The sequence below is a fragment of the Crocodylus siamensis genome, chromosome 9 (assembly GCF_052110815.1).
Source record: "Crocodylus siamensis isolate JL-2025a chromosome 9, ASM5211081v1, whole genome shotgun sequence".
Classification (NCBI taxonomy): domain Eukaryota; kingdom Metazoa; phylum Chordata; order Crocodylia; family Crocodylidae; genus Crocodylus; species Crocodylus siamensis.
In genome coordinates this window covers 25,759,617-25,784,480 of record NC_143403.1, presented here as the reverse complement: position 1 = coordinate 25,784,480, position 24,864 = coordinate 25,759,617, and the positions used below count along the sequence as shown (strand labels likewise).

At 41.3% G+C, this 24,864-nt stretch overlaps 1 protein-coding gene across 4 annotated transcripts in view; it reads right to left on the bottom strand.

Moving 5' to 3' along the window:
* Positions 1-577: 577 nt before the first annotated feature.
* The window catches only part of NKD1 (NKD inhibitor of Wnt signaling pathway 1), a 168,628-nt gene continuing 144,341 nt past the window's right edge, over positions 578-24,864 (bottom strand). For 2 of the 4 annotated variants that reach the window (XM_090062209.1, XM_090062206.1), the window contains 6 exons: positions 24,314-24,409; positions 20,959-20,991; positions 12,025-12,172; positions 10,548-10,632; positions 5,372-5,502; positions 578-2,122 (listed from right to left, as the gene is read on the bottom strand). In XM_090062209.1, coding sequence (XP_089918335.1) covers positions 1,548-2,122; positions 5,372-5,502; positions 10,548-10,632; positions 12,025-12,172; positions 20,959-20,991; positions 24,314-24,409 — 1,068 coding nt within the window. In that variant the 3' untranslated portion in view covers positions 578-1,547. The remainder of the gene's footprint in view (positions 2,123-5,371; positions 5,503-10,547; positions 10,633-12,024; positions 12,173-20,958; positions 20,992-24,313; positions 24,410-24,864) is intronic. The other 2 variants (XM_090062207.1, XM_090062208.1) reach the window with 2 other exon arrangements.

Below are 24,864 nucleotides of genomic sequence, written 5' to 3'. Positions count from 1 at the left end.
GGAGCAGTTGTTTTTCAGTCATTTCCACTTACAAAATAGCATTCTGTACAAAACCTGACTCTGAACATATAAATTTGGGCCCCATAGAAAACAAAACCCAATTGTACTGACTTTTTCTTCTCGTTTTTCCCATTTGTTTTGACCTTCTAATGTCTCAGCAGCCAATAAGATCTTAGTAGGTCTTGTCTCACTCTATAGAATGGAAGCCCTTTGATATGAAAAAAGTGGAAGAGGCCAGAATGACGGAGAGCAGTGTTTTTCATGTACTGAATTGTCTTTAAAAAGGGAGTTGCACAAAGCAATTGGTGCTGGGGAGACAAACTGTAGGTACCCAAGAAAATGCCATGGGGTATGTGTTTTATAACATAGCAAAAAAGTCACTGTCATAAGAAAAAAATTATAATGTTAATATTCAAACCACAGATTTCTAAAACACAAGAAAATGTACCTGAGTGTGTATATTTTCATATATATATATATGTATACATATATATATATATATATATATATATATATGTATACATATATATTTATATATATATATTTATATTTTATATATATTTGCCAACATTTAAAGTGAGAAAGTATATTTCCCCCCAATTCTCTCTCAAAACAAAGAATTGCTAATTTAACCACGCCCCCCCAACCCAAAACAAACCATGAATATTAGTTATGGCCCAAGCACTAAAGTTTAGTGATGGTTTTGAAAAAACCCATTTTACATACTCCTCTTTTCTTTCCTCTCCATTGGTTTTCCAAAGCAGAACAGAGAATAAAAGAAAAAAGAAGTATATTTAAATATATTACCCAGTATCTAACAGACTGTACTTGTGTCAGTAAAGAACCTTAAAAAATAAAGTACAAGTTCTAAAATGTAGCTCTGTTGACAAATATCACTAGTATTTCCTTATAATACTATTAAGATAGCTTGAAAGGATGTGAAAGTCCAACACAAACAGGCTACATGAATGCAGTATATTAAAATCCCCCTGTAGCACATTACAATCAATAAAAAGAAAATAAAATCTGAATAATACTAGAGGTAGCAGCTGTTTGTATTCTCTGTTATTCTGAGTATTTCTGGAGTCCAAACCTTCGAACATTGCTCCCCTGATAAAAGGCTTGCGTGCAATCAGCCAACATACAGCAGACTGGTAACCTAGATGTCTGCAACGCTGTTTGAAGTATCTTTTCTAATACAATGAAGGAAGTACTTGTAAAGGAAGTGCGTTGACGACCTGCATTAAATCACAGCTCAAGAAGATATGGCTGTTTGCTGTTTTACAAGCCACTTTAAAACACACACACACACACACACACACACACACACACACAAAATCAATCCACAAGTTTTTAAGTAAGCTATGCAGTTCCACAACATATAAATAGTGTAAGGTTCAAGAGTTTCATATACTTTCTAAAATATATGCTAGCTGAATATTAATGGAGTAACAATAGTATTAATTAGAGTAATGCCTTAGTCTGACGTCAGAGGAACATGTTTCCTTCATATGGGATGATTCTAGAGGATGTCGGAGGGATCTGCTTTATGTTTGGTAGAAATGATGGTAATGGTGGTGATGCTCATGATGGTGGTGATGTTCATGTCTCTGTATCATTTGTCCAACTTGACCTTCATATAAAATGACAGTGGGCAGGTCTCTCACATGTTCTTTTTCTACAACTGTCCCCGGAGACGGGAAGGTTTTGCACATTTGGTGATTCTCCTTTGCTCGCTGCTTGTGTTTCTTGTAGGCCTGCTGAGACTGCATGGGAAGATATGGAAGATTCTGGCCTACCCGTGTGGTTGGGGAAGCCAATGGCATGGATACCCCTTGAAGAGGTTTATTCCTTACAACCCTTCCAGGGTGAACAGAGGCTACATTTCTGGTCAGAACCTTGGGTGACCTAACAAAGTGCTTGTTTGAGTCCTGATTCCGCAGCCTCTGTTGTATTTCCGCAATCTTGGCATATGAAGCATCAGCCAAATTGATGTGACTGGGGTCCACTACTTGAGATTTCCTATGGTGGGCATGGAAGGTTTCAGGTTCATGAGAGCGGGATCTAGTTTGATTTGCAACTCTGCTTGGTGGGTCTTGTTTTTGAGCTGCTGGAGGAGATCCTAGGAAATAAAAACAGAGTTAGGTATCTCAGATTTCAAAGTTTTAATTAGTAGCATGTTAGATCTATCAGTAGAGTGGAATTCTCCTCAAGAACTAAATGCAATTATAGCTATAGATGTTTAAAAATATTTAACAAAATTCTTGTTATTAAATACGAACTATAAGCTATATATTTTTTAAAAGGTCTTATTCTATCCTGAAAAATGTTGGTTTTGGCCATCAAACTACAGCACACCAAAACAAGTACTTGGAACTATAACACTTAGAGCAGTGCCTTCCGAACTTTTGATATGTGGGGCTCACTTTCTTCCAGTTTAAGGCTGGTGGCACACTTTACTTTTACACCTGAAAGGGTTGGGGGTGTGTGTACACATGCGCACACTTCTCCCCCTCAAAATATACAATATGGTCCATTCTCCTGCCAGACAAAACCACAACAGTGTTAAAAAAGAACACCAAATATACCTTTCTTTAAGCAAAGGATTAGTCTCTACATCAGTAGCTCTCAACCTTCTTAGCCTCAAGACACCCCTCCAAAACATTCCTGAATGCTGGGGTATGTCATTTGAAAATCACTCAGAAAGAAGAGGGCCTTGAGACTAAAGAAGCTGTGTGCCCTACTCTTTCCATTGTCGGCCCCCTCCCAACACCTACTCTGTTCCTTAGGGGCAAGGGCAGCCCTTGCTGCTAAGGCTGCTCTGGCAGGTCCACATACCAGTGGCCACTCCCATAGCTCCTCCTGCCAGCCCAGGGAGCATGGAAGGAGCAAAGGGGACAAGCAAAGCAAAGTGCAACTCCATTTGTGTGTCTAAGCCAGGGTGGGCAATTATTTCAGCAGGAGATAATGGGTTTTGGTGAGCTGTTCAGGGCCACCATTGGTAGCCCCATCACCCTTTGACAGGGGCCCTGCCCCGGTTGCCATCTTGAGACCAGAAGTCCTGCCCCCTAACCTCTGATCTTTGTCACTAGAAGTCCCTCCCCTTGCCCCCAGAGTACTCTTTCTGGGAAGGGGGTTTCCATCTTGGAACCAGAAGAAAAAAAACAACAACCAAATTGTATACTAAAACTCAAACACTGACAATAACATATTTGAATTTTATTTAAAAAAAATATTTTTGTCCTGATTTGTGTGTTTGCATCGTGTATATAGAGGTGATTCCAGAATGGCTCAAAATGAAGCCTAACTGTTGTATATTGCAGGGTGTGGAGAAGTGTGGGGGGTATGGATGGGTGGGTATGGGGTTTGTGGGGAGCTGTGTGCGTGTGGATGTGTATATGTGGGGTGTGGGCGAGGGAGTGGGAATGTGTGTGAATGTGGGTCGGTGGTTGGGTATGGGAGGTTTGTGGGAGGGATGTTTGTGAGGAAGGGGGGCTGGGAGTGTGTGGGAGGATGTGGGGTGTGTGGGGGAGGTATGAGTGCATGTGTGGTGAGGTGTGTACACACAGCAGTAAGCGGGGCTCCACCTAGAGGCTCCATGTGTGTGCGGGGGAGGGGGCAGAGGGGAGAGGTGCGGGGGGTGCAGTATTTGTGGGGTGTGTTATTGTGTGTGGGGGAGGGTGGGGTTTGCAAGAGAAGGTTTGTGGGTATGGTGAGGTATGCATGGAAGCTCCCCACAGGCACCCTCCTGAGCCAGACACCACCCACTCCTGCTCTGCAACAGCCTGGGGCCTGCGTGCCATGTGGCACCTCCCCACCATGGCCAACAGCACACAGGCCTAGCCCTGCCCCACGGCCACTCTGGACTCAACCCCACGGAAACAGATCAGCCAGAACCCATGCACACAGCCCTGCCCACCCATGGCATATCCTGCTGTCCCCCAGGCATGCAGTGGGGCTGGGGTGGCTCTGCAGCTGGACTGCCTTTCTAGGTAGCCTAGGCAGTGGTGTCTCCTTCCGGCTGCTAGTGCCACTGGCCCCAGCCCCACAGTACTGGTGGGGACACGAGTGCACAGCCCCAATGTGGCCCACCCTGTGCCTGCTCCAGACTTACCTGCTTAGGCTCAGCAGCGGCAGCAGTCAGACAGAATCTGTTGTTCAGTGTGGGGAAAAACCGGACCTTTCCCCTTGCCACTGCCGGGCCCTTCCTGCTGCAGTCACTCAGAGCCCACACTTGCCTGCCCTGCAGCTGCTCTGCACTGCCATCGCTGCCCGCTGGGCAGCCTGAAGGCAGCAGTTACAGTGGCAGAGATGCAGGGCAGCCCAGCATGGGCTCCGGGCAGCTGCAGCATGAATGGCTCAGCAGCAACAAGGGGGAGAGGCCGCTTATCCCTGACACTGAGCAACAGTTTCTGCCTGGCTGCTGCTGCTGCTGCTCCATGCAGGAGAGTTCAGAGTAGACAAGAGGCAAGCCAGGTCAGAACTGTGTGCTTGGGTCCCCACCAGTACCATGGGGCTGGGGCCAGCAGCTGCTGCAGCCAGAAGGAGCCACCACTGCCTGAGCTACCTAGAAAGGCAGTCCAGCTACAGAGCCACCTCAGCCCCACTGCGTGCCCAAGGGGCAGCAGGACATGCCACGGCCAGATGGTGCCTGGGCCAGGTGGGACCAAGGGACTGGCTGTGGGATGGACAAAGAGCCTCCATGGGTCGAATCCAGCTCACGGGCTGCATTTTGCCCATGCCTGGTCTAAGTTCACAGGAAAGCACACAGCTGTGATTGTGGGGATGGTGTGGAAGAGAGTGTATTTGGCACAAGGGCAGTCTGGTGGAAGGCAGGGTTGGGGAATGCAGCAGTAGCAGTAGTCCCCAGGGAAGCAGCTGCAAGTGCCCTTGGGGAAGCTGGGGTAGGCACACGGTGCCAGATATGGTAGGAGATCCTCACCCAGGGAGATCCCAGGGCATGCTTCTTTTACTCTCACAGCACACTAATGTGCTCCAACATGCCTTTTGGGAATTATTGACTTATAAACATGGCAAATATGCAGTCTTAACCCTTTGAATTTAGGGAGGGACATCAAGTCCCTTTGTAGGAACTCACCATTGGTTTTTGTTCTGGATTAGACCCAAAAAAAACATTTTCTGGTTGCAGCTTAAACCTAGCCTTTACCATTGAAAGCCCAGCCTTGATTCTTACCATCTAGCAACCTGCGTCTGAACACTGTACTAGCTGGTCCATCACCACTAAATAGCTATAGATCAGTCAACCAACATGGTCATTCCAAGATTCCAAGCAAGTGCCCAATTTGGACTGTACAGCTGAAGGAGGACTGGACACAAAATGCTTGAAAAATAAAAATTACTAAACAGTTACCTGGCCCAAATTTTGATGTATAATTTTCTATTCCTGCAAGATCCAAATAGTGGTTTCTCCTTTCAATGTTCTCATCAACACAATGGCGGTAGCAGCCACTCTGCTCAGGATTGTTGTCACTGTAATGATATCTGTGAATGGGAAAAATAATTTAAGTTCAGCAAGCTTGCAAACTGGTTCCCCCACCATTTTCAAGCTAATGGGCTGGTAAAGCCAATGGGCCCCTTGAACTGATAGGTCTCACTTGCGAAGACATTTAACACCTGGTGGTCTGTATTTGAGAAGGGCCTAGACTAACTGCTCTTTCCTTTCACGAATTGGCCCCTGGTTTTGTAGAGCAAGGGATGCTTTTGTATTTGCATAAGGCACACAAACACAAATACAAAATCTTTGAGGGTTTACTGCAATCTGTAGATGGCCAAACCATTCAGTACATTCTCCAATCGTGCCATGTCAGGGAGAGTCTGCCGGCTGATCTGGCTGTTCCCAGCTCTACAGGGAAGAACTGAGCTCAGCTGAGCTTGTTGTTAAATGGCCTAAATGTCTGTGTGGTTCTGCTTCAGGGAAGTAGGCAGCAGCACAGGTGGATTTACTAAAGGAAACTGGGCAAAAAGGTGTCAGTGGAAAAATCTGAGATAACTACTGTTTGCCAAAATACATCTAATAAGCAACTCTGGGCTTCATAATCCTGACTCCTTTTCCTGCTCAGCTTTGCTATTTTATTTATAGCAGAACTATTTCCTGAGAATGAATATCTGAAATACCACTCACTTATGAGCAAACATGCACATGCACACACACATATGAGCTTACAGTATTGTAGCCAATAATGCTGAGAGGTTTAAATTTATCACATCCAATAAACAGATGTTTATAACTGAGACCAATTTTTCCAGAATAGCAAATAAGATGAGAAAAATACAAAATTTTAAAATTATATCATGGACTACCATTCACCAGGGCATTGCCATCTCTGAAAGCAAGGAGTGGATTCTGCACTCTTCTGTACCCAATTCAACCTCACTAATTTAAGGTGAGACCAAAACTTGGCTTTGCATTTCAAGCTGGTTCCAAAATAAGGACTCATTCCTGGATGATGCCAGGCATTCAGATCTAAGTCTGAATGCACTTTAGCCTATGCCTCTTTTTGGCATGAAAATAACTGTACTGAAGTCAAGTACATTGTGCTTTGCTGAATTGTCACATGATTGTCTTGTTCTCTTGCAGAACTGAGACCTATGTGACACTGGTATGTTGTTAGGGATCTACTGAAAATATATACTCTCCTTGATAAAAATTTATTCTATTGCAGGGTGTCACTTGCATTTGGGAGATTAAGTTTACACTGCTTTGATATATGCAAATACTTATGCATGTGATGCTGCTTGCCAGGAAAGCAGGAAATCTTTGAAGGCTTTGAACCCAGTTCTTCAGCCACCGGTGTACTTGAAGTAAAAGACACTGCACTTGGACACCCAAAAGAGCTGGAGGAGGAAACTCCCCTCCCTGATAGTGGCCCACATCTCATATGTACCTCATATGTATCTGGGTGGAATTTTACAATTATGGTAGTTCAGCTCATAGGCATGCAATTCAAAAAGCACTTCATGGGCTACTGCTAGCATACAGAGGACCATGGAGCGCTGCTGATTTGCCTATGGCAGTCAATAAGTAAGCGCTGCGTGCACAGAAGACACTGAAAGGTTCATATAGTGCAGGCATAACCATTTCTGATCCAGCATAATTAAACAGCAGTGTTTGTCCAAAACTGAACTGCATACCATTCTTTTTCTGGTACCATAAATGAATTGAGACCCTGAAGAAACACTGTGTTAGTCCCTCCACAGGCCCACATTCTAAAAGCTTTCTAACATGCAAGATGATATTCAACAATGCAAATATACACAGAGAAGCAATTATACATTGCTGAGAAATGTGCTCCATTACCAAAGAGGACTCAAGTATTTCTGAACACCAGGGCTTCTGTCAGCTGTCCCCAGACTGCTATTTTGCATATACATGGAAAGATTCAGGCATCAAACACCTGATCTGAATCTTCTGCAGGGTGTAAGAATATATGTTTTTATAAAAGATGCTTGCTTGTTTTTTTGAATAGTATGTGAAACCCTTTTCTGAATTCCCAGGCTGGAATGTCATTATGAGGAGGGTCAGGCCAGGATAGAATGGGTCAGGAGATACACGTGAGAATGTGTAGGTCAGGAAATCACAAAGGACATTTCCTGAAGGCCGCAGTCAAAGAGAACATTTCATTTACATGAGTTAAAGCTAAGTTACTTAAGCAGCTCAGCATGAAAAAAGCCTATATGTTCCAAAGGACAGTGTTTCTCTATAAATGAAAGATGTTTTGGGGCCTGGTGCAATTATAAACAGCTAGAGTAATGGGAAGGAAATAAAACACCCCAAATCATAAAGTTGCCTGTCATTGCTCTTCTCACCATCAATTTTATCAACAGCATAAGGCACCTGCTGGGTAAACCAGCCATAAATCTGGATGTTTGCATTAGCACTACTTGTGGAAACTCTAAGACTAAAGGATGAAAAATCCCTCGTTCCTGAATACTCTTCCCACCTTAGGGGTAGAAACATCCTTAATAACTTCATTTTGAATATTAAATTAAACATTACTTGTGGGGGGCAGGGGTGCAAATGGTTGAAAGCTCAGAGGTTGCAAGTACAAGGGCATAGCAGAAACACTCAAGGCGTGGTCTGACATTCCAACAAATCTGTGAATTCTGCTAAATATCTTCTCACAAGAACACGAAGGAGGAAGGAACCTTCCTTAACATTTTTAAGAGATTGCAATATTTCATTACTGTTCTCAAAGGAACCCCCACAATGCCACAGATGAGATTATAGGATACTCACCAGCTTAACAATTTGGCTTTGGTGCAGAGAAATGTGGGACTTATTTCTTTTAAAGATACAAATGTCCACATTTAGCTAGGTGCAGCACCAAAAGGGGACAATCAGGCACTCTGCTACGGACCTCTGAGAAGCCTTAGCTAATTTGGGTGCAAATTAGAAATCCTTAGGAAAGTTCTAACGTGTGCCCAATGGCAAAGGAACCTAAAGACCATCTGTCACCCTGTGGCAGAGGCAAAACGGCAACAGAAGTAAGAATCTTCCCCTCAGTTGAAGGCAACTATAACTGTGGGTTTCAAATGAGAGAAATGAGTATCCTCCATCACCTAAGAATGCTGGTCATGCAAACACATATCAATTATGAAGCAAACAGTACTAGATGCAAAGAGAGGAGGTAAATCCTGAACTGCACAGCTGTTACTCTGCAAGTAATCGTTCACCAAGCCACAGGAAATCCTCATGCTAAAAAAAAGCCTATATAGAGTTTCAGGTAAAGAGATGGAATTAGTTACTGTCTTATAATTCTGCCCTCTCTGAATCTAGGTGTATTGTTCTGGACAGAAGTCATACCTTAGAAGTATTTGTGAGCAGACTGAAGAAGGAGGGCACGGCTGGTTTTTTTTTTTTGTTTTTTGTTTTTTTTAAGTGAAAGCGAATGCTCCTCCAACATGTTGGTATATTTGCTGAGCTAAGTGTATTTTCCCCAGACAAATACTCCTAAAGCTGAGAAAACACAAAGCTAGAGCATTTTTTTTAATTGCACCTGAAGAAATGGTTTCAACGTCATTGCTGTGGTGTTTCCCACTTCCCCAGCCTGAGAAATGAAATCCCAGTTTAAACCAAATAGACACTGAATAGAAAAATGATCTCTCTAGCAGTGGATACAAATTGGGAGATACCTAAATTGGGGAGGGGAGGGAAGTATTTTATTATCCATTTGAACAGTATAAACTAAACTGCGAAAAGTGCATTTTTTGCTGTTAGTCCAATGAAAAACAAGATACTCTAAGAAATCTGGTTTTAACTGATATATCCCAAATGGCTATCATGTATTCTGGAATTCAGCACAGCATGCACCTGTAAGGCAGATGGAAGGCTTGATACTGGGGCAAATCTGTGCTTATCTTTGCTAACCTTGCCATTGACATGACTAGACATCTTCAGAGGAGCAACGCCTATTCTAGACTAGCATCCAAAATAATATTATACATTCCTTCAGGGAGAAACTTCAAATAGGCCTGTTTTATCTAATCTCTAAAAGACTGCAACTGTACCAGCAGCTGTGCATAAAAGAAACTACTGTGTCTGTACTTTATTGGAAATAGATGCATTCTGAGTCACCGGCAGGAATCCATAGAAAAACAATATATAGAGGTTTTTTCCAAGTGGTGAAGGGCATTCTAAGACTAAACAGAAAGTAACCTAATTTTCCTTGAAGGTTTACTATAAATGCATTAACCAATAGGAAACGCCTTAATTTTCAGATTGATGTCATCTGGTAACTGACTAATTTTCAAAAAGTCCAAGAGGAGAGATTTTGTGGTAAGTAGGAGGAATGGTTTCTGGCAGCTTAGGGGCACAGTGAGTTGGGCTCTGGCCTTTGTTTATATAGGGAAACTACTGAGGCAGTAAACTAAGGTATGAATTTACAGTGCACGTAGTATTCCTTGTGTAGATACTCTTGGTCCTTTGAAAGTGGAGTAAATTACCTTATCCTTACTGGACACTGGGCACATCTACACAAGACATTTGCTGCACAGTTGACTAATTAGCTGTGCAGTAAATGCCATGTATCTACATGTGCACTGCTATTAGGCTGGAATAAACTAATTTACTCTGCAACAGGATAGTACTTGTAAATATTAGTACTATCCTGCTGCATAGTACAAAACTCTGCACTGGTTCCCTGGGTAAATGGAAGTTGGATATTTCTCCTTGGTGACCTGGTTGATTTTTTCAGTGATGCAAAAGAACAAACTATAGTAAGGGAAGGGTGGATCTCTGTTGGTCCTTTTCAAAGTAGAGTACTTGCACAAACTATCCAAAAAGTTCTCAAAATAATGAAAGGAAAAAGGAAGCATGTATGGCTAGCTAGTGCTAGTTTCCTCAGCTTCCTTGGATATAAATACTGGCATTAGTATCAGGGCACTGCCTATCAATGAATTTGTGCTGTGCGTTCCACAGTGACAACCCCCATAATTCCTATATTTAAAAAAAAAAATTATCTCCAGCCTCTTGAGGGTGGCTACCACAACTCCTTTTCACAGATGAGAAAGGAGTTCTTCCAACTTACCTGAGAGAAGCTCGCTGTTTCCTTTCAGACCCCTTCAGTTCTTCACTGGCTTTGCTCTCAGTTCTATGTCTAGAGCTCTGCAAATCTGTCCCCCCAAAAAGGTAAGTTATTATTTCATTCTTGCTGTGATTATTCTGTCAGGTATATGCATTGCAATACATACAGACTTATTACTGTCATTACATCAATGCCTCATAATTCATTTTGGAGAAACTCTTCAAAAGTGACATGGCAGTTCAAGGGCAATTGACTTTCACTGGGAGTTTGAGGCCAAAGTAACTTAGGCTCCCTAGTGGAAAAGTAAAGAAATGAATGGGCATGGCCAAACAAAATCATTGCCACCCATCAGCTGCTTCAATAACTAACAGTCCCTGCTGTTGTGTAGTTTCCCACTCATCGCACACAAAACTACTGTTACAAGGGTGTTTCAGGAAGTATAACTATTACAGTAAAGACATGACTTTTTTTTTTTCAAACCAAAATCATTGAACTAATACAAACCCTAGTCTGCACAGAGTTGTACTGATAAGACGACTGTATTGTATGCATTGTAACAGCATAGTTTATTCCTTTTTCTGTACAGGAATAAGCTATACGGTTATAAGGCACCATTATACCAATAAAAATTATGATCAGATTATGCTGGTACAGTTAAAATGATACAACTTTTATATTTAGACAAGTGCTGGTAATGCTGTAATGTGTGATGCTGTTAGAATAAACACATTACACACAGACTCTACTAGCCACATCTCTCTGAAATTTGTGAGAGCCACCCTTGTATAACTGGTGACAGTCATTAACCCAGTATTTTCATGTACACTGATCAACATATATTAGCCAGGGATGTTTTACTAGCAAAGGGAACTGACTAACTGAAAAGGATAAACAGATTCTATGCATCACAGGATTTGAATTTAAGGTACAGATGATGTAGTTCCTCGTTTTCTCCCATTGGCTTAAGACCCGATCAAGTCTTAATGATTTTGGCTAGGAGTATGTTTCTTTTTAATGATTTTTTTTACTTGTACAAGCTGTAATGTAATGTTCTCTTCCTGTACTAGAGTATCTATATTCCTATAAAAAAAACTCTTGTACAAATATAATTGTGTCCACACTGTAAGGCAGGTGGTCATACTACTTTAATTGTACCAATGTAGTTTACATAGTACAACTTCCTAGGGTACAAAAGGCCTTAATCTTAGGGCATACTTTAAGTACAACCACGCATCTCATAGCATGTAACTCCTGTAAATCAGAAATAATAAAAAAGAGGGGAAGTTTAGATTTTCAAATGTAGACTCCTAAATTAGAGCAGATAGCTCTACAGGTAAAATCTCAAATGGGCATTTAGGGACCAAATTACCCCCATAATTAATTGTCTCAATTTAATTTAATTTTAAGTTTTTCTACCTATCAGATGCAAAGAGGGACCTTTAAGGGAAAGCTTTTCAAAAAGTGTAGTATACATCCTTACCAGTATGGTTTAAGAGAATACTCTTTTTCTTCTGACTGCCATCTGGTGCCACAGTAAGCTTCACTCGCAGAGTTTTACTTGAACTTGGAGAGTGGTTTACTGATGCATCAACTACCTCATAGATGGTATGAAGCAAGCTGGTAATATCCTACAGTTGGGATTAAGCACAGACAAAAAGAAAAAATATGGTAAACGTGGGTAAGCCTTGTTACTTATTAATATAACCATTCCAAAAATGGATCTGTAGGTTGCAGAGACACTTTCAAGTCTCGCTGTATTCATAAGGAATGGATGGTATGCAGCACTTAACTGTGCTAGAAGTGTTTGGCCTCAACAATTCCAGTCTTGTTCCTTAGACAGGCATATCTTTAAGAAATATATTTTCCTACTGGACTTACAGGTACATATACTTCATAGCAATTTTATGACCTTGGGTGACAGATACACAGTAGTATTTTAAGCACACAATCTCTGTCTCTCATATTCTTTACCCTTGGATGCCATAAAACATCATAAAGGTTATGATATGGGAAAACCAGACCAAAACACCTTTAGGGGAAAAAAAGAGATTATTCACGTTGTCCCAAACCAAACACACATTATTAGCAGTCTGGGATATTCAGTGTCTTTCTATTCTCTTAAATGTAGCTAAAGTATAATTATTGATGCTGCATTACAAAATTGAGTTCACATGATCCAAGCCACAGAAAGCAGACATTTCCACAAAGCCCAAAATATAAGACACACCACCCATCATAAATTCAGGGAACTGTTTTTCTTCCTGTTACCACTTTTGGATACATGGGGGATAGATCCCAAAGAACAAATTTGGGCTGAGTTTAAGCTATGTGGTTAAGAGATCAGGCAGGACTGCAAAGTTCAGAGCTGAAATGGGACTGGATCGAACTTTCCCTAAACTGTAAGACTGCTAGTTCAGCCTACTACAGAGACTGACCCCCAATGTTCAGAATGGGATGTGAACTTTACTCAAAGGTTTGCCATACTGACAATGTGGTGTTCAGATTCAGGCCTGTCTCAAAACATTCCTCTTATTAGCTTTGTATCTCCAATGCAACATAGGTGTCATAATGGGTAGGATTAACCCCTCACCCCTTCAACATTTCATAATGCAACTATGGCTTTAAAAATGTTAGGCATAGAAATGACTTTGAAAGCCAGGGTTCCTTTCTAACACCCCAATTCAGAAAAACATTTATTCAAGCTTGAGCTTAAGCCCACACCTATTCAGCAAAGCACTTGAGAATGTGTTTAAGTCCCCTTAAGTCAATAAGATTTAAGTACTTTACTGAATAGGGTCTGATCAAAAGAAAGCATTTCCAAATTCATACAACCCCTTTGTCTCATACAGGAGATCCTGATTGCTTAATATATAGGTGGAATATAGCCCCTTTTTAGCAGCTAACATTGCTGCAAGTCAGCTCATATTTAGTCAGCAAGAGAGCTCCAAGCCAGTCAACCTTTAATATTATACAAATGCCCTTGCTTCATATGTGGCTTCTGCCCAGATGAGTGAGAGATCAGTTGCTTGGCTCATTACTTGAACGGAAGTCTTTTCCCAGAGTCAATTAACTAGGACAACAATCTAGAACCAAAGCACTGCAATCATAGAAGACAATCCCATTGAATATACAATTTATAAAGTATCTTCGCCCATCTTCTTTGCCCCAACACCCTATCCCAGAACCTACACCCTTTCCAGAAGCCAGGGGGAACAAAAGGAACTATCTAAATCAGCTGTATTAAATACAACAAACTGGTTCGGAAGAAGATTGAGACTAGTTCAATAAAACCCTCAAATTCTATAGGATTTTTCCTTCACACAGGGTTCATACCCCTAACAAATGTATCCTCAAAGCTCAGTGTGCTCAGGTGAGCACCAGCAGACACACCAGTTTAAACAAGTGATGTAGCATACACCCCTCATTATCTAGTCAGCTTTATAGGAGACAGTGAGACCTTATTCACTGCACACAGAATATTTTGTTCTTAATAATCATATTCCTTTCTCTGTAACATGCAGAGAAACATTAAAATTATTGCCAAGGCAAATTACACTAGACGCAGTGCTCACTCTCTTCCAGTCCGATTCAAATTCTGCTCTTTATTTATATTCACTACATTTGCTTAATGTAATGGAATTACACCAGATTTATGATCTGATCCTATTCCCTCTGACTTCAGTAGTGTAGGATCAAGCACTTACATTGGTATAAACAGAGCAGAAGTTGGCAGTCTCTCCATTTTTTCCACAGAAACATTTTTTACCCCAAACCTAAATGACCCTATTTATAGTATGCCACAAGTGTGATTGGAGCCTGTTTCTATCCTCTTGACAAGAATCTCCGTCTGAAAGCCTGTGCAAGAGAATGACTGCTTAATAAGATGGGTGGTTATGCGATCTCTTTCACCAACCCTTTCCTTTCACACTTCCATCCTGTTTTGACATCTACCAAAATGGAAATTTCTTAACAGACACAGCAGCACTGACAGAAGGTGTCCCAGGCTGGGCCTTTTGCGACAGCTGACAGATAGAGGGGGGACAGGTGGAGGGGGGGGATGGGGAGGGGGTTGCAAGTATTTTGTTTAATAGGAATGGGCAAAAACATACACAACGGATATCTACCTTTGGAATATCCCATCCTAAACTAACTTCTGGAAGGCCCACCAGTTTCAATAGGGCTATTGCTAAACCATTCACCTATAACCCAACTCCTTCCTTTTGTTCGGATACAGTGAATATTTTTCCTAGCTGTTAAGGTGCTCTACATTTTACTCTGACATATGTAAATACAACAGAGTATACCCTTATGCAGTAGCATGAGTAGGTGTGGGAGAGAGGAGACCCAGCCACAATCACCAACTTAGGTGGGCTGCCAAAACTGTCAACCCCACGCCTGCAGAGTCTGTGCCCTGGCAGCAAGAGCCGTTCCACAGCATTGCTTTTGCAGCTGCAGCTGGTGCACAGACCTTGTACTGCTGCTGCTGATTTGAGCACAAGAGCAAGGGCAGGTAAAGCACCTGGCAGCAGCAGCCAGGGTGTTTTCGGTAATAAGTTAGACTTCTGAGCCACCTCCTCCCCCTACTCTATTTGCTGAACCATTCTACCTCCTCCCCCTCACCCCTGCAGGGTTTGACCAGGCCACAGACTGCTTGCCCAGGCTTTTGACTTGGGTTTTTGGTTGGTGTTGTGGCTAGGGGCAACTCCCACACGACATGTCACCCTTTTTCCTTTTGCTGCGTTTTGTGGGTCTTTCCCAGCAAACCACTTGAGCCAACTTTTTAAAAAGTACTTGCAGGCCCTGTCAAGGCAGGCCAGCTGCAATACTTGTGTAACACATCCTCTCTCAGCCAGCAATGTGTCTGCACACACATCATGTCAGAACATTTTGCCTTGCTCAGCCAAACAGGCTTGGATTTTCCCAGACTGCTTTAGCCTGCCCAGCCACTAGACATTTAAACACACTGCACAAAAGCCTCACTAGACCTGTGGGTTTTTATTGTGCAACTTTAGTATTTTGTGATTTTCCCCAGGTAGAAAATCAAATTATTTCTAAGAGGATATGGTCTCCTTTGTATCCATAAATAAATAAAAGCACCCTTCTGATTGTGCATGAATCACACAATCATCCTTATACAACTATTTTTTGTGCTGTTATACCAGTCTTTTCAATATCTACATTTTAATTAAAGGATTCATTTATTCCTGGTGACTATCTAGGGGCCTATAGAGTATGTACAGAAGTTGCTTTTTTGCCATTTAAAGCATTTTATTGCTCTGACTTAACAGAAGTCCACGCCTTTACAGAATTAAAAAATGGATAAAGCACTTCAAATTAACCATTGCTAAATAAGGTATTACATTTGAAGCGCTGTATTTTACATCACTTTAGCAACCTACAGTGCTCTTAATAACTTCTGTTCCATGGTCAAATTTCTAGCAATTCTGCCAGTAGTCCATGGGCTTTGCAAGTTTGGTTCATGCACTCTGGTACCACCAAGTCTGCAAAAGCCAGCAAACCACCCTGCTTCCATCAGCCGACTGAGACAGAAGTGATCAGGCTAAACAGGACTGGGGAAGGGTAGGAAGGAAAGGGAAGGGTGCATCCCTGCCCTTTGGTGCACAGCTCACTGCAGCTGGAGGGGCTGGCTCCATGCTGGGGCACCCCAGGCCCTGTGGAGCTCCTGCCACCCCAGAAGGCTGGTGGATGCCTAGCAGGGCTTACGCATGGGACAGGCTCTGGGCTGGGCAATGCTGTGGGGAAGCGGGTTGGGTTCAGCTCTGTGCAGCCCAGGCAAGAGAGAAGCACTGGTACTCGTTCCACACAATCCTGCTCAGCTGGGAACCTGCTCCCTCCCAGCACAGAGTGGCTGGGAAAGGCCTCTCTGATCCTGGATGAGTCAGGGAAGTATGGCAACTCGGCATGTGTGAAGTTGGGGGAACTCAGCAAATACCCACAGACCACAGAGCCAGCTGCGGCTGGGAGCCTGGCACATCACCCAGTGGCCGGGCACTTCCTGGGGGAATCCGGGAATGGAATGGCACCTCTTGCCCCCTAACTCCCCTACCCCACTTCTGCTGGCCCCCCTTTCCTTCTCTGTTCCCCTGCTCTGTGCCCAGCTCCGCCTTCTCCACCGCTCTCCTGCAGTTCCAGGAGGCTTCAAAGTGTCCCCTGCCCCCTAGCTTGGAAAATGCAGGGAGGCTCAGAGTCATGGTGCACCCCGCCAACCCCCGCCCCCAACAGACACTGCACTTCATGTTTAAGAGCGCTGTAACTTTATAGTGCTATAAAAAGTGCTCTAAATTACAGTGGTGTAAAACATGCACAGAGCATTTCTGTATACATCCATAAATCTGGTATATTGGTGTCTACCAATTTTATTCCCTTGTTATTCAGCAACTTTCTGATTGAACTGCCACCAGCAAAAAGACATCTTCTACATCCTGACTGCTCCCTAGTACCACCCTCACAGATATGACTACCTGAAATCACTCAAATTCCTGAGATAATGACCATATGGGAAATGAAGCCTCAGACTGAGTCTTCAGCAGGACACCTGCTTTGAACTGTGACTGAGACTGCTTTCTCATGGTCCTTTCTCTATCATAGATTTACTTAGCTACTGTGGGGCTCACTCCTCTTGCAAATTATTGGCACCAGGCTCATCAGGATGCATGCTACAAAGCCTGTACTCCAACCATTCCTAACATTTTTCTTCAAGGTGAATTTTCAATCTTAAAGTAATATGCCCATGATAGCTGAGCAATTTGTGCTCATCCTGAAACCTGTCTTGCTGATTATTATCAGAACTTAAAATTCTTTGGACAGCTTTCTGTAGGTGTTCACATTATTTTATAATTCCATCCACTAGCTGTCTAGCAAATCAGTGGTTGTCCCTCCTCAAGAAATTCAAAATCAAAAGCCAGTTTCCCTTCTCTGGCATAGCACCAAGCATGTTCAAGAAATCTCAGGTCTTCATACATCTTTGCAAATCCACTTACCAAAGAAACTGCTTCCTACCATACAAATCAAAACTTTTGGACAAGTTGAAGAAAAACATACCTAGAACGGATCAAAATTTTCTGCACAAGAATCTTTTTTAATAAAAGAAAAAGCATTTTCTCGTTACAAAACCAATTTTTTTCATAATTTATCTAAAATTTAAGCATTTTCCAATTTTGTTAAAGTTTTACATATTTTTGCCAAGATATTTAGTGAAGTTACTTCCAAACTGTAACAAAAATATGTTATAATAAATACTGGAGAAATTTTCACAAAAGTGAAAAATTTTGAATGTTTTGCAAAAATAGAAACAACCTTAACATTGATTCTAAATTATTTTTTCAACCAGCACTAACTGGCACTGTGAAAATAAGGACCATGGAGCTGGAAATTAAAAAAAAAAATCTGAATGCCTTTTTGTTGAAGGGCTGAGATTTCTACTAAGATTATATACTTTGTAGAAGAGATGGCTAGTAAATTAAAGTATGGACACATAAACTAGTTACCATATAGTAAGTAACTATAATAACTGTGCAGTTTCTTCGCCCTGATAAATGCATAGTAACTTCCCACCACTTTTATTGGGAGCAAGCTATCTTGCAATTATTTTGTGGTAAAAGCAGGCACATGAGTAGCTGGTGTGCTACTAAGTACCCTACATCATCTCCTGGTAACTTGCTTGTGTGCCCACACACGAGGAAAAATAAAACTATTACTTCTTGAAGAGAAAATTATGTTTTTGATAGTATCTAAGCATTAGTACATGCCACATACAGAACATGAATGTGTTTCATTGATCTAATATTACAGCTGCTTTTTTCAAGGTAAGAATGCATGAATTTTAACACGTATCTTTTCTTTGAGCCTAACCTGCATAAAATGGACTGTGCCAAACAGGAGATTTTACCACACTTTCAACCTTTCTGTGAAATATGAACTTTCATTTCTACCTGGGAGACCTTTACAATCTTTTCTCCTATGCCTGAAGAAAGGTGCTTGTGTCTGAAAGCTTGCAATTAAAGACACTTTTTGCAAAAATCTAGCTGGTCTATTAAAAGATATCACCTCTACCACACATTCTGAACTTCAACAGGGTTTTCAGAAATCACTTGCTTGGAATTATTATAAAACACACTGTTAAGACAGCGTGGTGCATGCTAACATTACTCATGCGGAATATTTTACAAATTCCTGATAAAAAGCCGGTAGTAGTTTACTACATTAAGAAGCCTGTTGGGTTTTTTAAATAAAAACAACATAAATTGATAATCAACTACTATGTGTTCACAGTTTACAGAGCAGATTCTGATTGAGGACATCCTCATTCAGGGTATTCATTTTTTGCTTGTAAGAAAACAATGCCGAGGGAGACTGTACCCCTTGGTATTTCTAGACCTCAGATCTGCTTCTAAGCAGTAGGATTAGTTAACAACCCCAATCCACAGATTTGGGGTATCAAGGTAGGTTTTCTCATTCCAAATTAACTAAATAGAAGGATATCATTGCAACAAGAAGAGAAAAATTTAAATAAACAATGTATTTAACAATGAAAACAGAGCAAGCAATGCAATTTCATTCCTAGATATTAAAATATAGTGTGAAAGACAGATAAACAGGCAAACTTCTGTCTCCTAAATAAATTCAAGACACTAGTACAGTCACAATAAGCTTTGCTTTAATACTTCCCATCCATGAAATTTCACCAGTGATTGCAATGAGGTGTAAGTAAGGTGCCAGTAACTGCTGGCCATTTTACAATCATATTGTCTGGATGTTCCCTGTGAAAGTGCCAGCGCCATCTCCACTTCCCCTCTTGCCAGTTGCTCAGAGTACTGGAACTGCTCCAGCATTACACAGAGGTGACAAATGTAGTAAAAAAAACCCAAAATCCACAAGGTACAAGAATAAGACTTGAGGTTCAATTCACCTAATTAAGTCCCAGCCTGAAAGAAATCAGAATCCTCCTTCAATCTTTTCTCTAGGCCAGAGATTTGAATGTTACTGCTGAACAGAAGTCTGGGGCTGAGTTTTGAATACAGAAAGAACTAATAATCTTTTCCTTTTCTGGCTAGAGAAATATGTACAAGGATGGACACAAAAAGAATGGAACAAGATAAATAAATGGGGTATTTAAAACAAGATTTAAGGAACACTTTTAGCATTAAATATAGATTAAGAAAAACCTTAAATATCAATTCTTTCCCTTTCCCTCTGAAAGAGAAAGTACAAATGTCTCATTTAGAAGCTTGCTTGTAGCTTGGTTTTTCCAGCATTACATACAGTAGGGTTCTTTATTGCAACATCAATTTTTTATACTCATTTACATTTTTGAAATGCTCATATTTGGAACTGGAAGGAACATCATTTGGTAACCAATCAGCATCCAAGCTAAAAACACTAGTACTTTTAACTCCTAACAACCAAGGCTCTTGAATACTTAGAACCCTGTAACTAAGTAACCCTCTGAAGGGATTATGCTTCATGGGAAAGAACAGATAGTTAAAAAAGGGAAAACTAAAGGGTGTCATTTCTCAAGTAAAATTATATTCAGAGAACTCAATACAAAACCTCCCAGATCACAACAAATTAGTTCAATTATCCAAGTTTCAAGTATGATTACAAATATCCATGTGAAGATAATTACAATGCAGCTGTCAGTTCTCAAAAAGCTTACAGTACATAATGAATTGGACTCTTAATGGCCTATGGAATGAACGGGAAACATTATTAGACAACTTTTTAAATATACACATTAGAACTAGAAAGCTATCTTCACACACAGCAAAAGAACTATAAAATGTTTGTCTTATATCACATCAAGTACAGCATCCTAAGCACAGCTATCGAATGCTAATTTTATAATATGCTATTCCATCAATTATGCTTTGAAACACAGTCATATCACTTCATAGAAGCATGGCTATATTCAAATTTCTAATTGTAAAGAGCAGGCAATAAACCATAACACTCAAGAAGGAAATCATAGATACTTTCAGTTCAAAAGATATTGTTAAGATGCAGAGGAAATTTTGCTGGGATGGAACTTGAGCTCTCTTGTGAAATTTGTTATTAATACACTCGAAATTTTATCTAGTGACCAAATCTGTGCTGCTTTTAGAATTTTTCAGATAAATACTAAACATTTTTGCATCAAAATAATATCTCATTAACAAAAACTGGACTCCATCTAAATGCCTTGTGTTAGGTTCATTTTCACACTGTATATATCTTTTTAAAACATCTTAGAGATAAGGCCCGAGCTTTAAAAATAATTAGTAATTCAGTGGGCTTAATCCAAGACCCCAAAGAAGCCTTAAAGTTCTTTCACATCTAACTTTTTAAAGTGTCTGAGTTGGACACTCAAAGAACAGAAAGTCAAATCCAAATTAAGGTTGTAGATGTCTTTACTTACATATTGCAACGCCCAAAATATAGGCATCTTGTCCTAGGAAGGAGATCCAAACAGACAGGTTTGATCCAAGCTGATCCAGCTTGACCCACGCACGTGCCCAAGCCCTTGCCCCTTTTTCTGGTGCACCCTGCCCCTGCCAATTCCCACCCAGGCAGTAGGAAGGGTGCTCAGGCCAGTCCAGCCCACCCCCCATCCTCCAGCTGCTGCTCAGGAGAAGCCAGGCTGGGCATGTGCAGGCAGCATGGCACCAGTCTGGGGCTTTTGCTACACTTTTAGCTAAACGGCTAGGATGCTGGGATGAAATCTGAGACCGTTCCAGCCAAACTGGGATGTATGGTCACCCTATTTATACCTCTGTTTCCACAGAAGAAAAACAGGATAACATTATTTAACTCTCTTTGTAAAGCACTTGGAGATCTACTGATGAAAAACAGGATATACAGTAACAATTATTGCTGTTATATTTTCCATGAGGAAAGGACATTTTACCTCATTTAATTCAACAGGGAATCCAAGAGCTACTCCTATCAAAATGTCATGGCAAACTCCAAATGTTTTTTTTTTCCATTTGTTTGGGATTTTTTTTGCTTTTTGTTAATCACTGCTTCAGTTCTGTTGCTTGGAAAAGCTTCCTGGGTCCTGACAGCATTTGTCCTAGTCTGCCAAGTAGGGGTGTAAATATTGGTTTAAGCATGCTTTATGCATTTAACCTCCTCTAATTATATCAGTTATATGGTTAACTGATAACACGTACCTAATCCCAGCCAGGGGGTGTGGAGCCACAGGTGAGCGCTTTCCCTGCCCTGCCTCACCACAGGGGAGGGGCTGGAGCCACCTGCCCAGAGCCAGGGGCCATGAACAGATCCATCCGGGCACAGCTGCTGCTGGGAGCCATTCCCTGAGGCCTTTGATGGAGGAGTGGGGAGTCCTGCCAGGCAACACAGCCCATGTGAAGCAGTGGGTGGCAGTAGCAGGCAAGGGGCTTTCCCAGCCCGCTGCAGCCACTGGCGCATTGGAAGGGAGGGAGCAGACTAGCTACGGGTACTAGTCTCTTCTTGCCCGCCTCTCTCCCTTTCTCCCGTCTGCCTTGTTGCCTTCCTGATCCTGAGGCACCATGCCACTTCCCTTTCCCAATGGACTGCATCCCATGCTAAATGTTAAGCAGTAATGTATTACTGGTATAAATATACTTATTATTTAAATATTTAACCTTTCACTTACTTCCAAGTGGGCACTGTTATAGGCAACAATCTTTCTCACTGTGGGCTTCATGCTGCAATGGGTCACTCATCCTGCCTGTGGACTCAGCAAAGTACTTAAGCTGTGTCCAGTGAATATAATGGAACTATTGGTCCATTTCATATTGAGCATAAGCTAGGTGTTTTGTTGGGTCCACAGAAAAATACTCAGAAGCTGGTAGAATTCAATTTTTTTTTGATAGGCAATAACCCAAAAATCACTGGACTGAGAAGCTCTACATCATTTCAAAACTAAAATTCTTACAGACTAATATTTGATGCTTGCTAAAAGCTATCTGTACCTGTTCATGTAAACATATATGTATTCAATGAAGAAAAATGAATAATTCAAATGACAATTTTAGGTTCAAAACCTTGGAAAACAAGTGTCAGACACAACTGGAAAGTTTTCAATGGCATACACATTTGTTCCTAGTCCTGACCATATGGGAAGAGATGGAAATTATCAGCCTATTTGGTCTCTTGGTCTGAAAGAATTTTTTTGGCACAGATTCAGAACCAAATATAGCAAGCCCCAGACCTCAGAGTAGTATAATTTTCAATCCCTGCACAGATTTGGTTTCAGTTAAACTGCAGTCTGCTCTTATAGCAAGGCAGAGGTAAAATTTGGCTGTAACACATGATCTAAGTACATTCAAATTAAGCTCTCTGGTGTACCACATAATCACAAATAATTATTGTGTACATACTTAAAAGCATATTCTCTGTATGTTCAACACATGGAACTCCCACTGACATTAATAGGAATCCTATGCTTGGGTATAAGGGACACCCTGAGCAGTTTTTCCACTTCTGAGAACCAGGTTGTTCTTGTGCTTCAGGCACAGGTTTAGGCTCAGAAGACCACGGTTCAATTTCAAATTCTACTGCAGACATCTTGCATGACTCTGGGCAAAGCAGTTATGCTCTGTGTGCCTCAGTTTTCCATCTAGAAAACAGAATGGCACTTCCTTTTACTCTACTTTGCTTCTATCTCACCACTTTAGATGTTAATCCTTGCTCTTCAAAGCAAAGCTTGCCTCTTTGTATGTGTTTGTAGAAATGCCTAACATCAGAGCACCCCAATTTCATTTCAGTCCTCTCTAGGTGCTACCATAATGGAAATAATAAAAACAGTTAAATGTTAATATTAGTAGTCCTTTAATATGGTTGGCTGAAAAATGTGAAAGTTCAGAAAGAGGTTTGTTTTCCCCCTGAAGAAAAATCTTACTGCTATTTTCTGGCTAGTACCACCACATTTTCAGTATTTATGCTACTGCTTTTTACTCAGTTCTTACTCATTTTCATAGGTGTCAACTTCAAAGCTGATGGAGAATGAAGATTACAAACTTTCAGTTAACCAGTTCAAGACACAGGAATGAAACAAGCCTTGTAAAGAACCAGTGACAGCACACTGTATGGCATTTCACTGAAATGTGATTTATTTTGGTTAGTAAGCTTTTAAAGAGGACTGTACACTGGTCCCCATTCTTATAAGGGAAGAGGATTTTTGGTTTTTTTATTTACCTAGAACATACAAGTTGAATGAATCCAACATGAATGCACTTTCTATTGAGAGCTATCCATTATGAGTCTGTGGTAGGTTTCACAATCTCTATCAGAGATAACCTATACTATGACAGAGATGGCAGCATGGATCTCTGCCCAACACCCAAGAAATAGTATAGTTTGTACTACTGGAAAGAATTTCAAAAAGCAACCTTGCCATTTGGTTAGCTTAACTCTGAAAAGCAGGACAGGAGCCAGACCAATATATGTCTGTAGGGGCTTATTTTGACAACACTTTTGGGGATCCAGTTGTTTCAGACCCTGCCCCCCCCCACCCCCCCCCCCCCCCCCCCCCCCCCAAAAAAAATGTTGGTCCTATTTTTTAAAGGCTAAGCCAAGACATTAAACAGCAACCAGTTTAACAAGTGGTACAGTAATCCTGAAAACAGTAAACTACTGGTGGGGCTGTTTCTGGAAGGGAAGGGTCCATGGAAACTGCTGTTTAAGTTGGCAGGACACCTTTATTTCACTGCAGAAAAAATGTTCCTGTTATAATACACTTTTGTTAGCAAATGCTGCACAGAGAGGGGCAGCTTTACTTTGCTTACCTCACGTGTGACTCTTCCGTTGTTATCAAAGTCATACAGTGTGAAGGTCCATTCTTGCCTGTTATCTTCCTCTACAGACACATCACATTGCAATTCCTAAGAAACATGCAAAGAGCAACTGATTACCTAAAGCAAAAGGCCTATTTGCAGAGGAGGCTAACTCCTCTCTGTAAAAAGAAGCTGCTCTCTTTAGTCCTTCCTTTCTCGTGGGAGAAGGCATTCAGGATTTGTTCCTGGCAGCAACCCTCTGTCCTCTGCACAGAAGGAGTCTCTTGACAATAAGGTTCTTTTCCTAATTCCCCTGAGCTAAGCTGCTGGGATACTGAGAAATGCTTTCTACTTTGCTCTAGAAAATACAAAAGTACAAGAAAGCTACTTCTTGAAGCTCTGAAAATATAATAAGGTTTCCCATTAAAAAGGTGAGAAAGAAAAACTCCACTTAACTGAAGGAGAACAGAAAGGGATAACAGAAACAGACTCACAGTGTGAAACAATATGCCATTGAATCAGAAGTGGTAATTACTACAAAATGGACGCATGGTATTAACCCC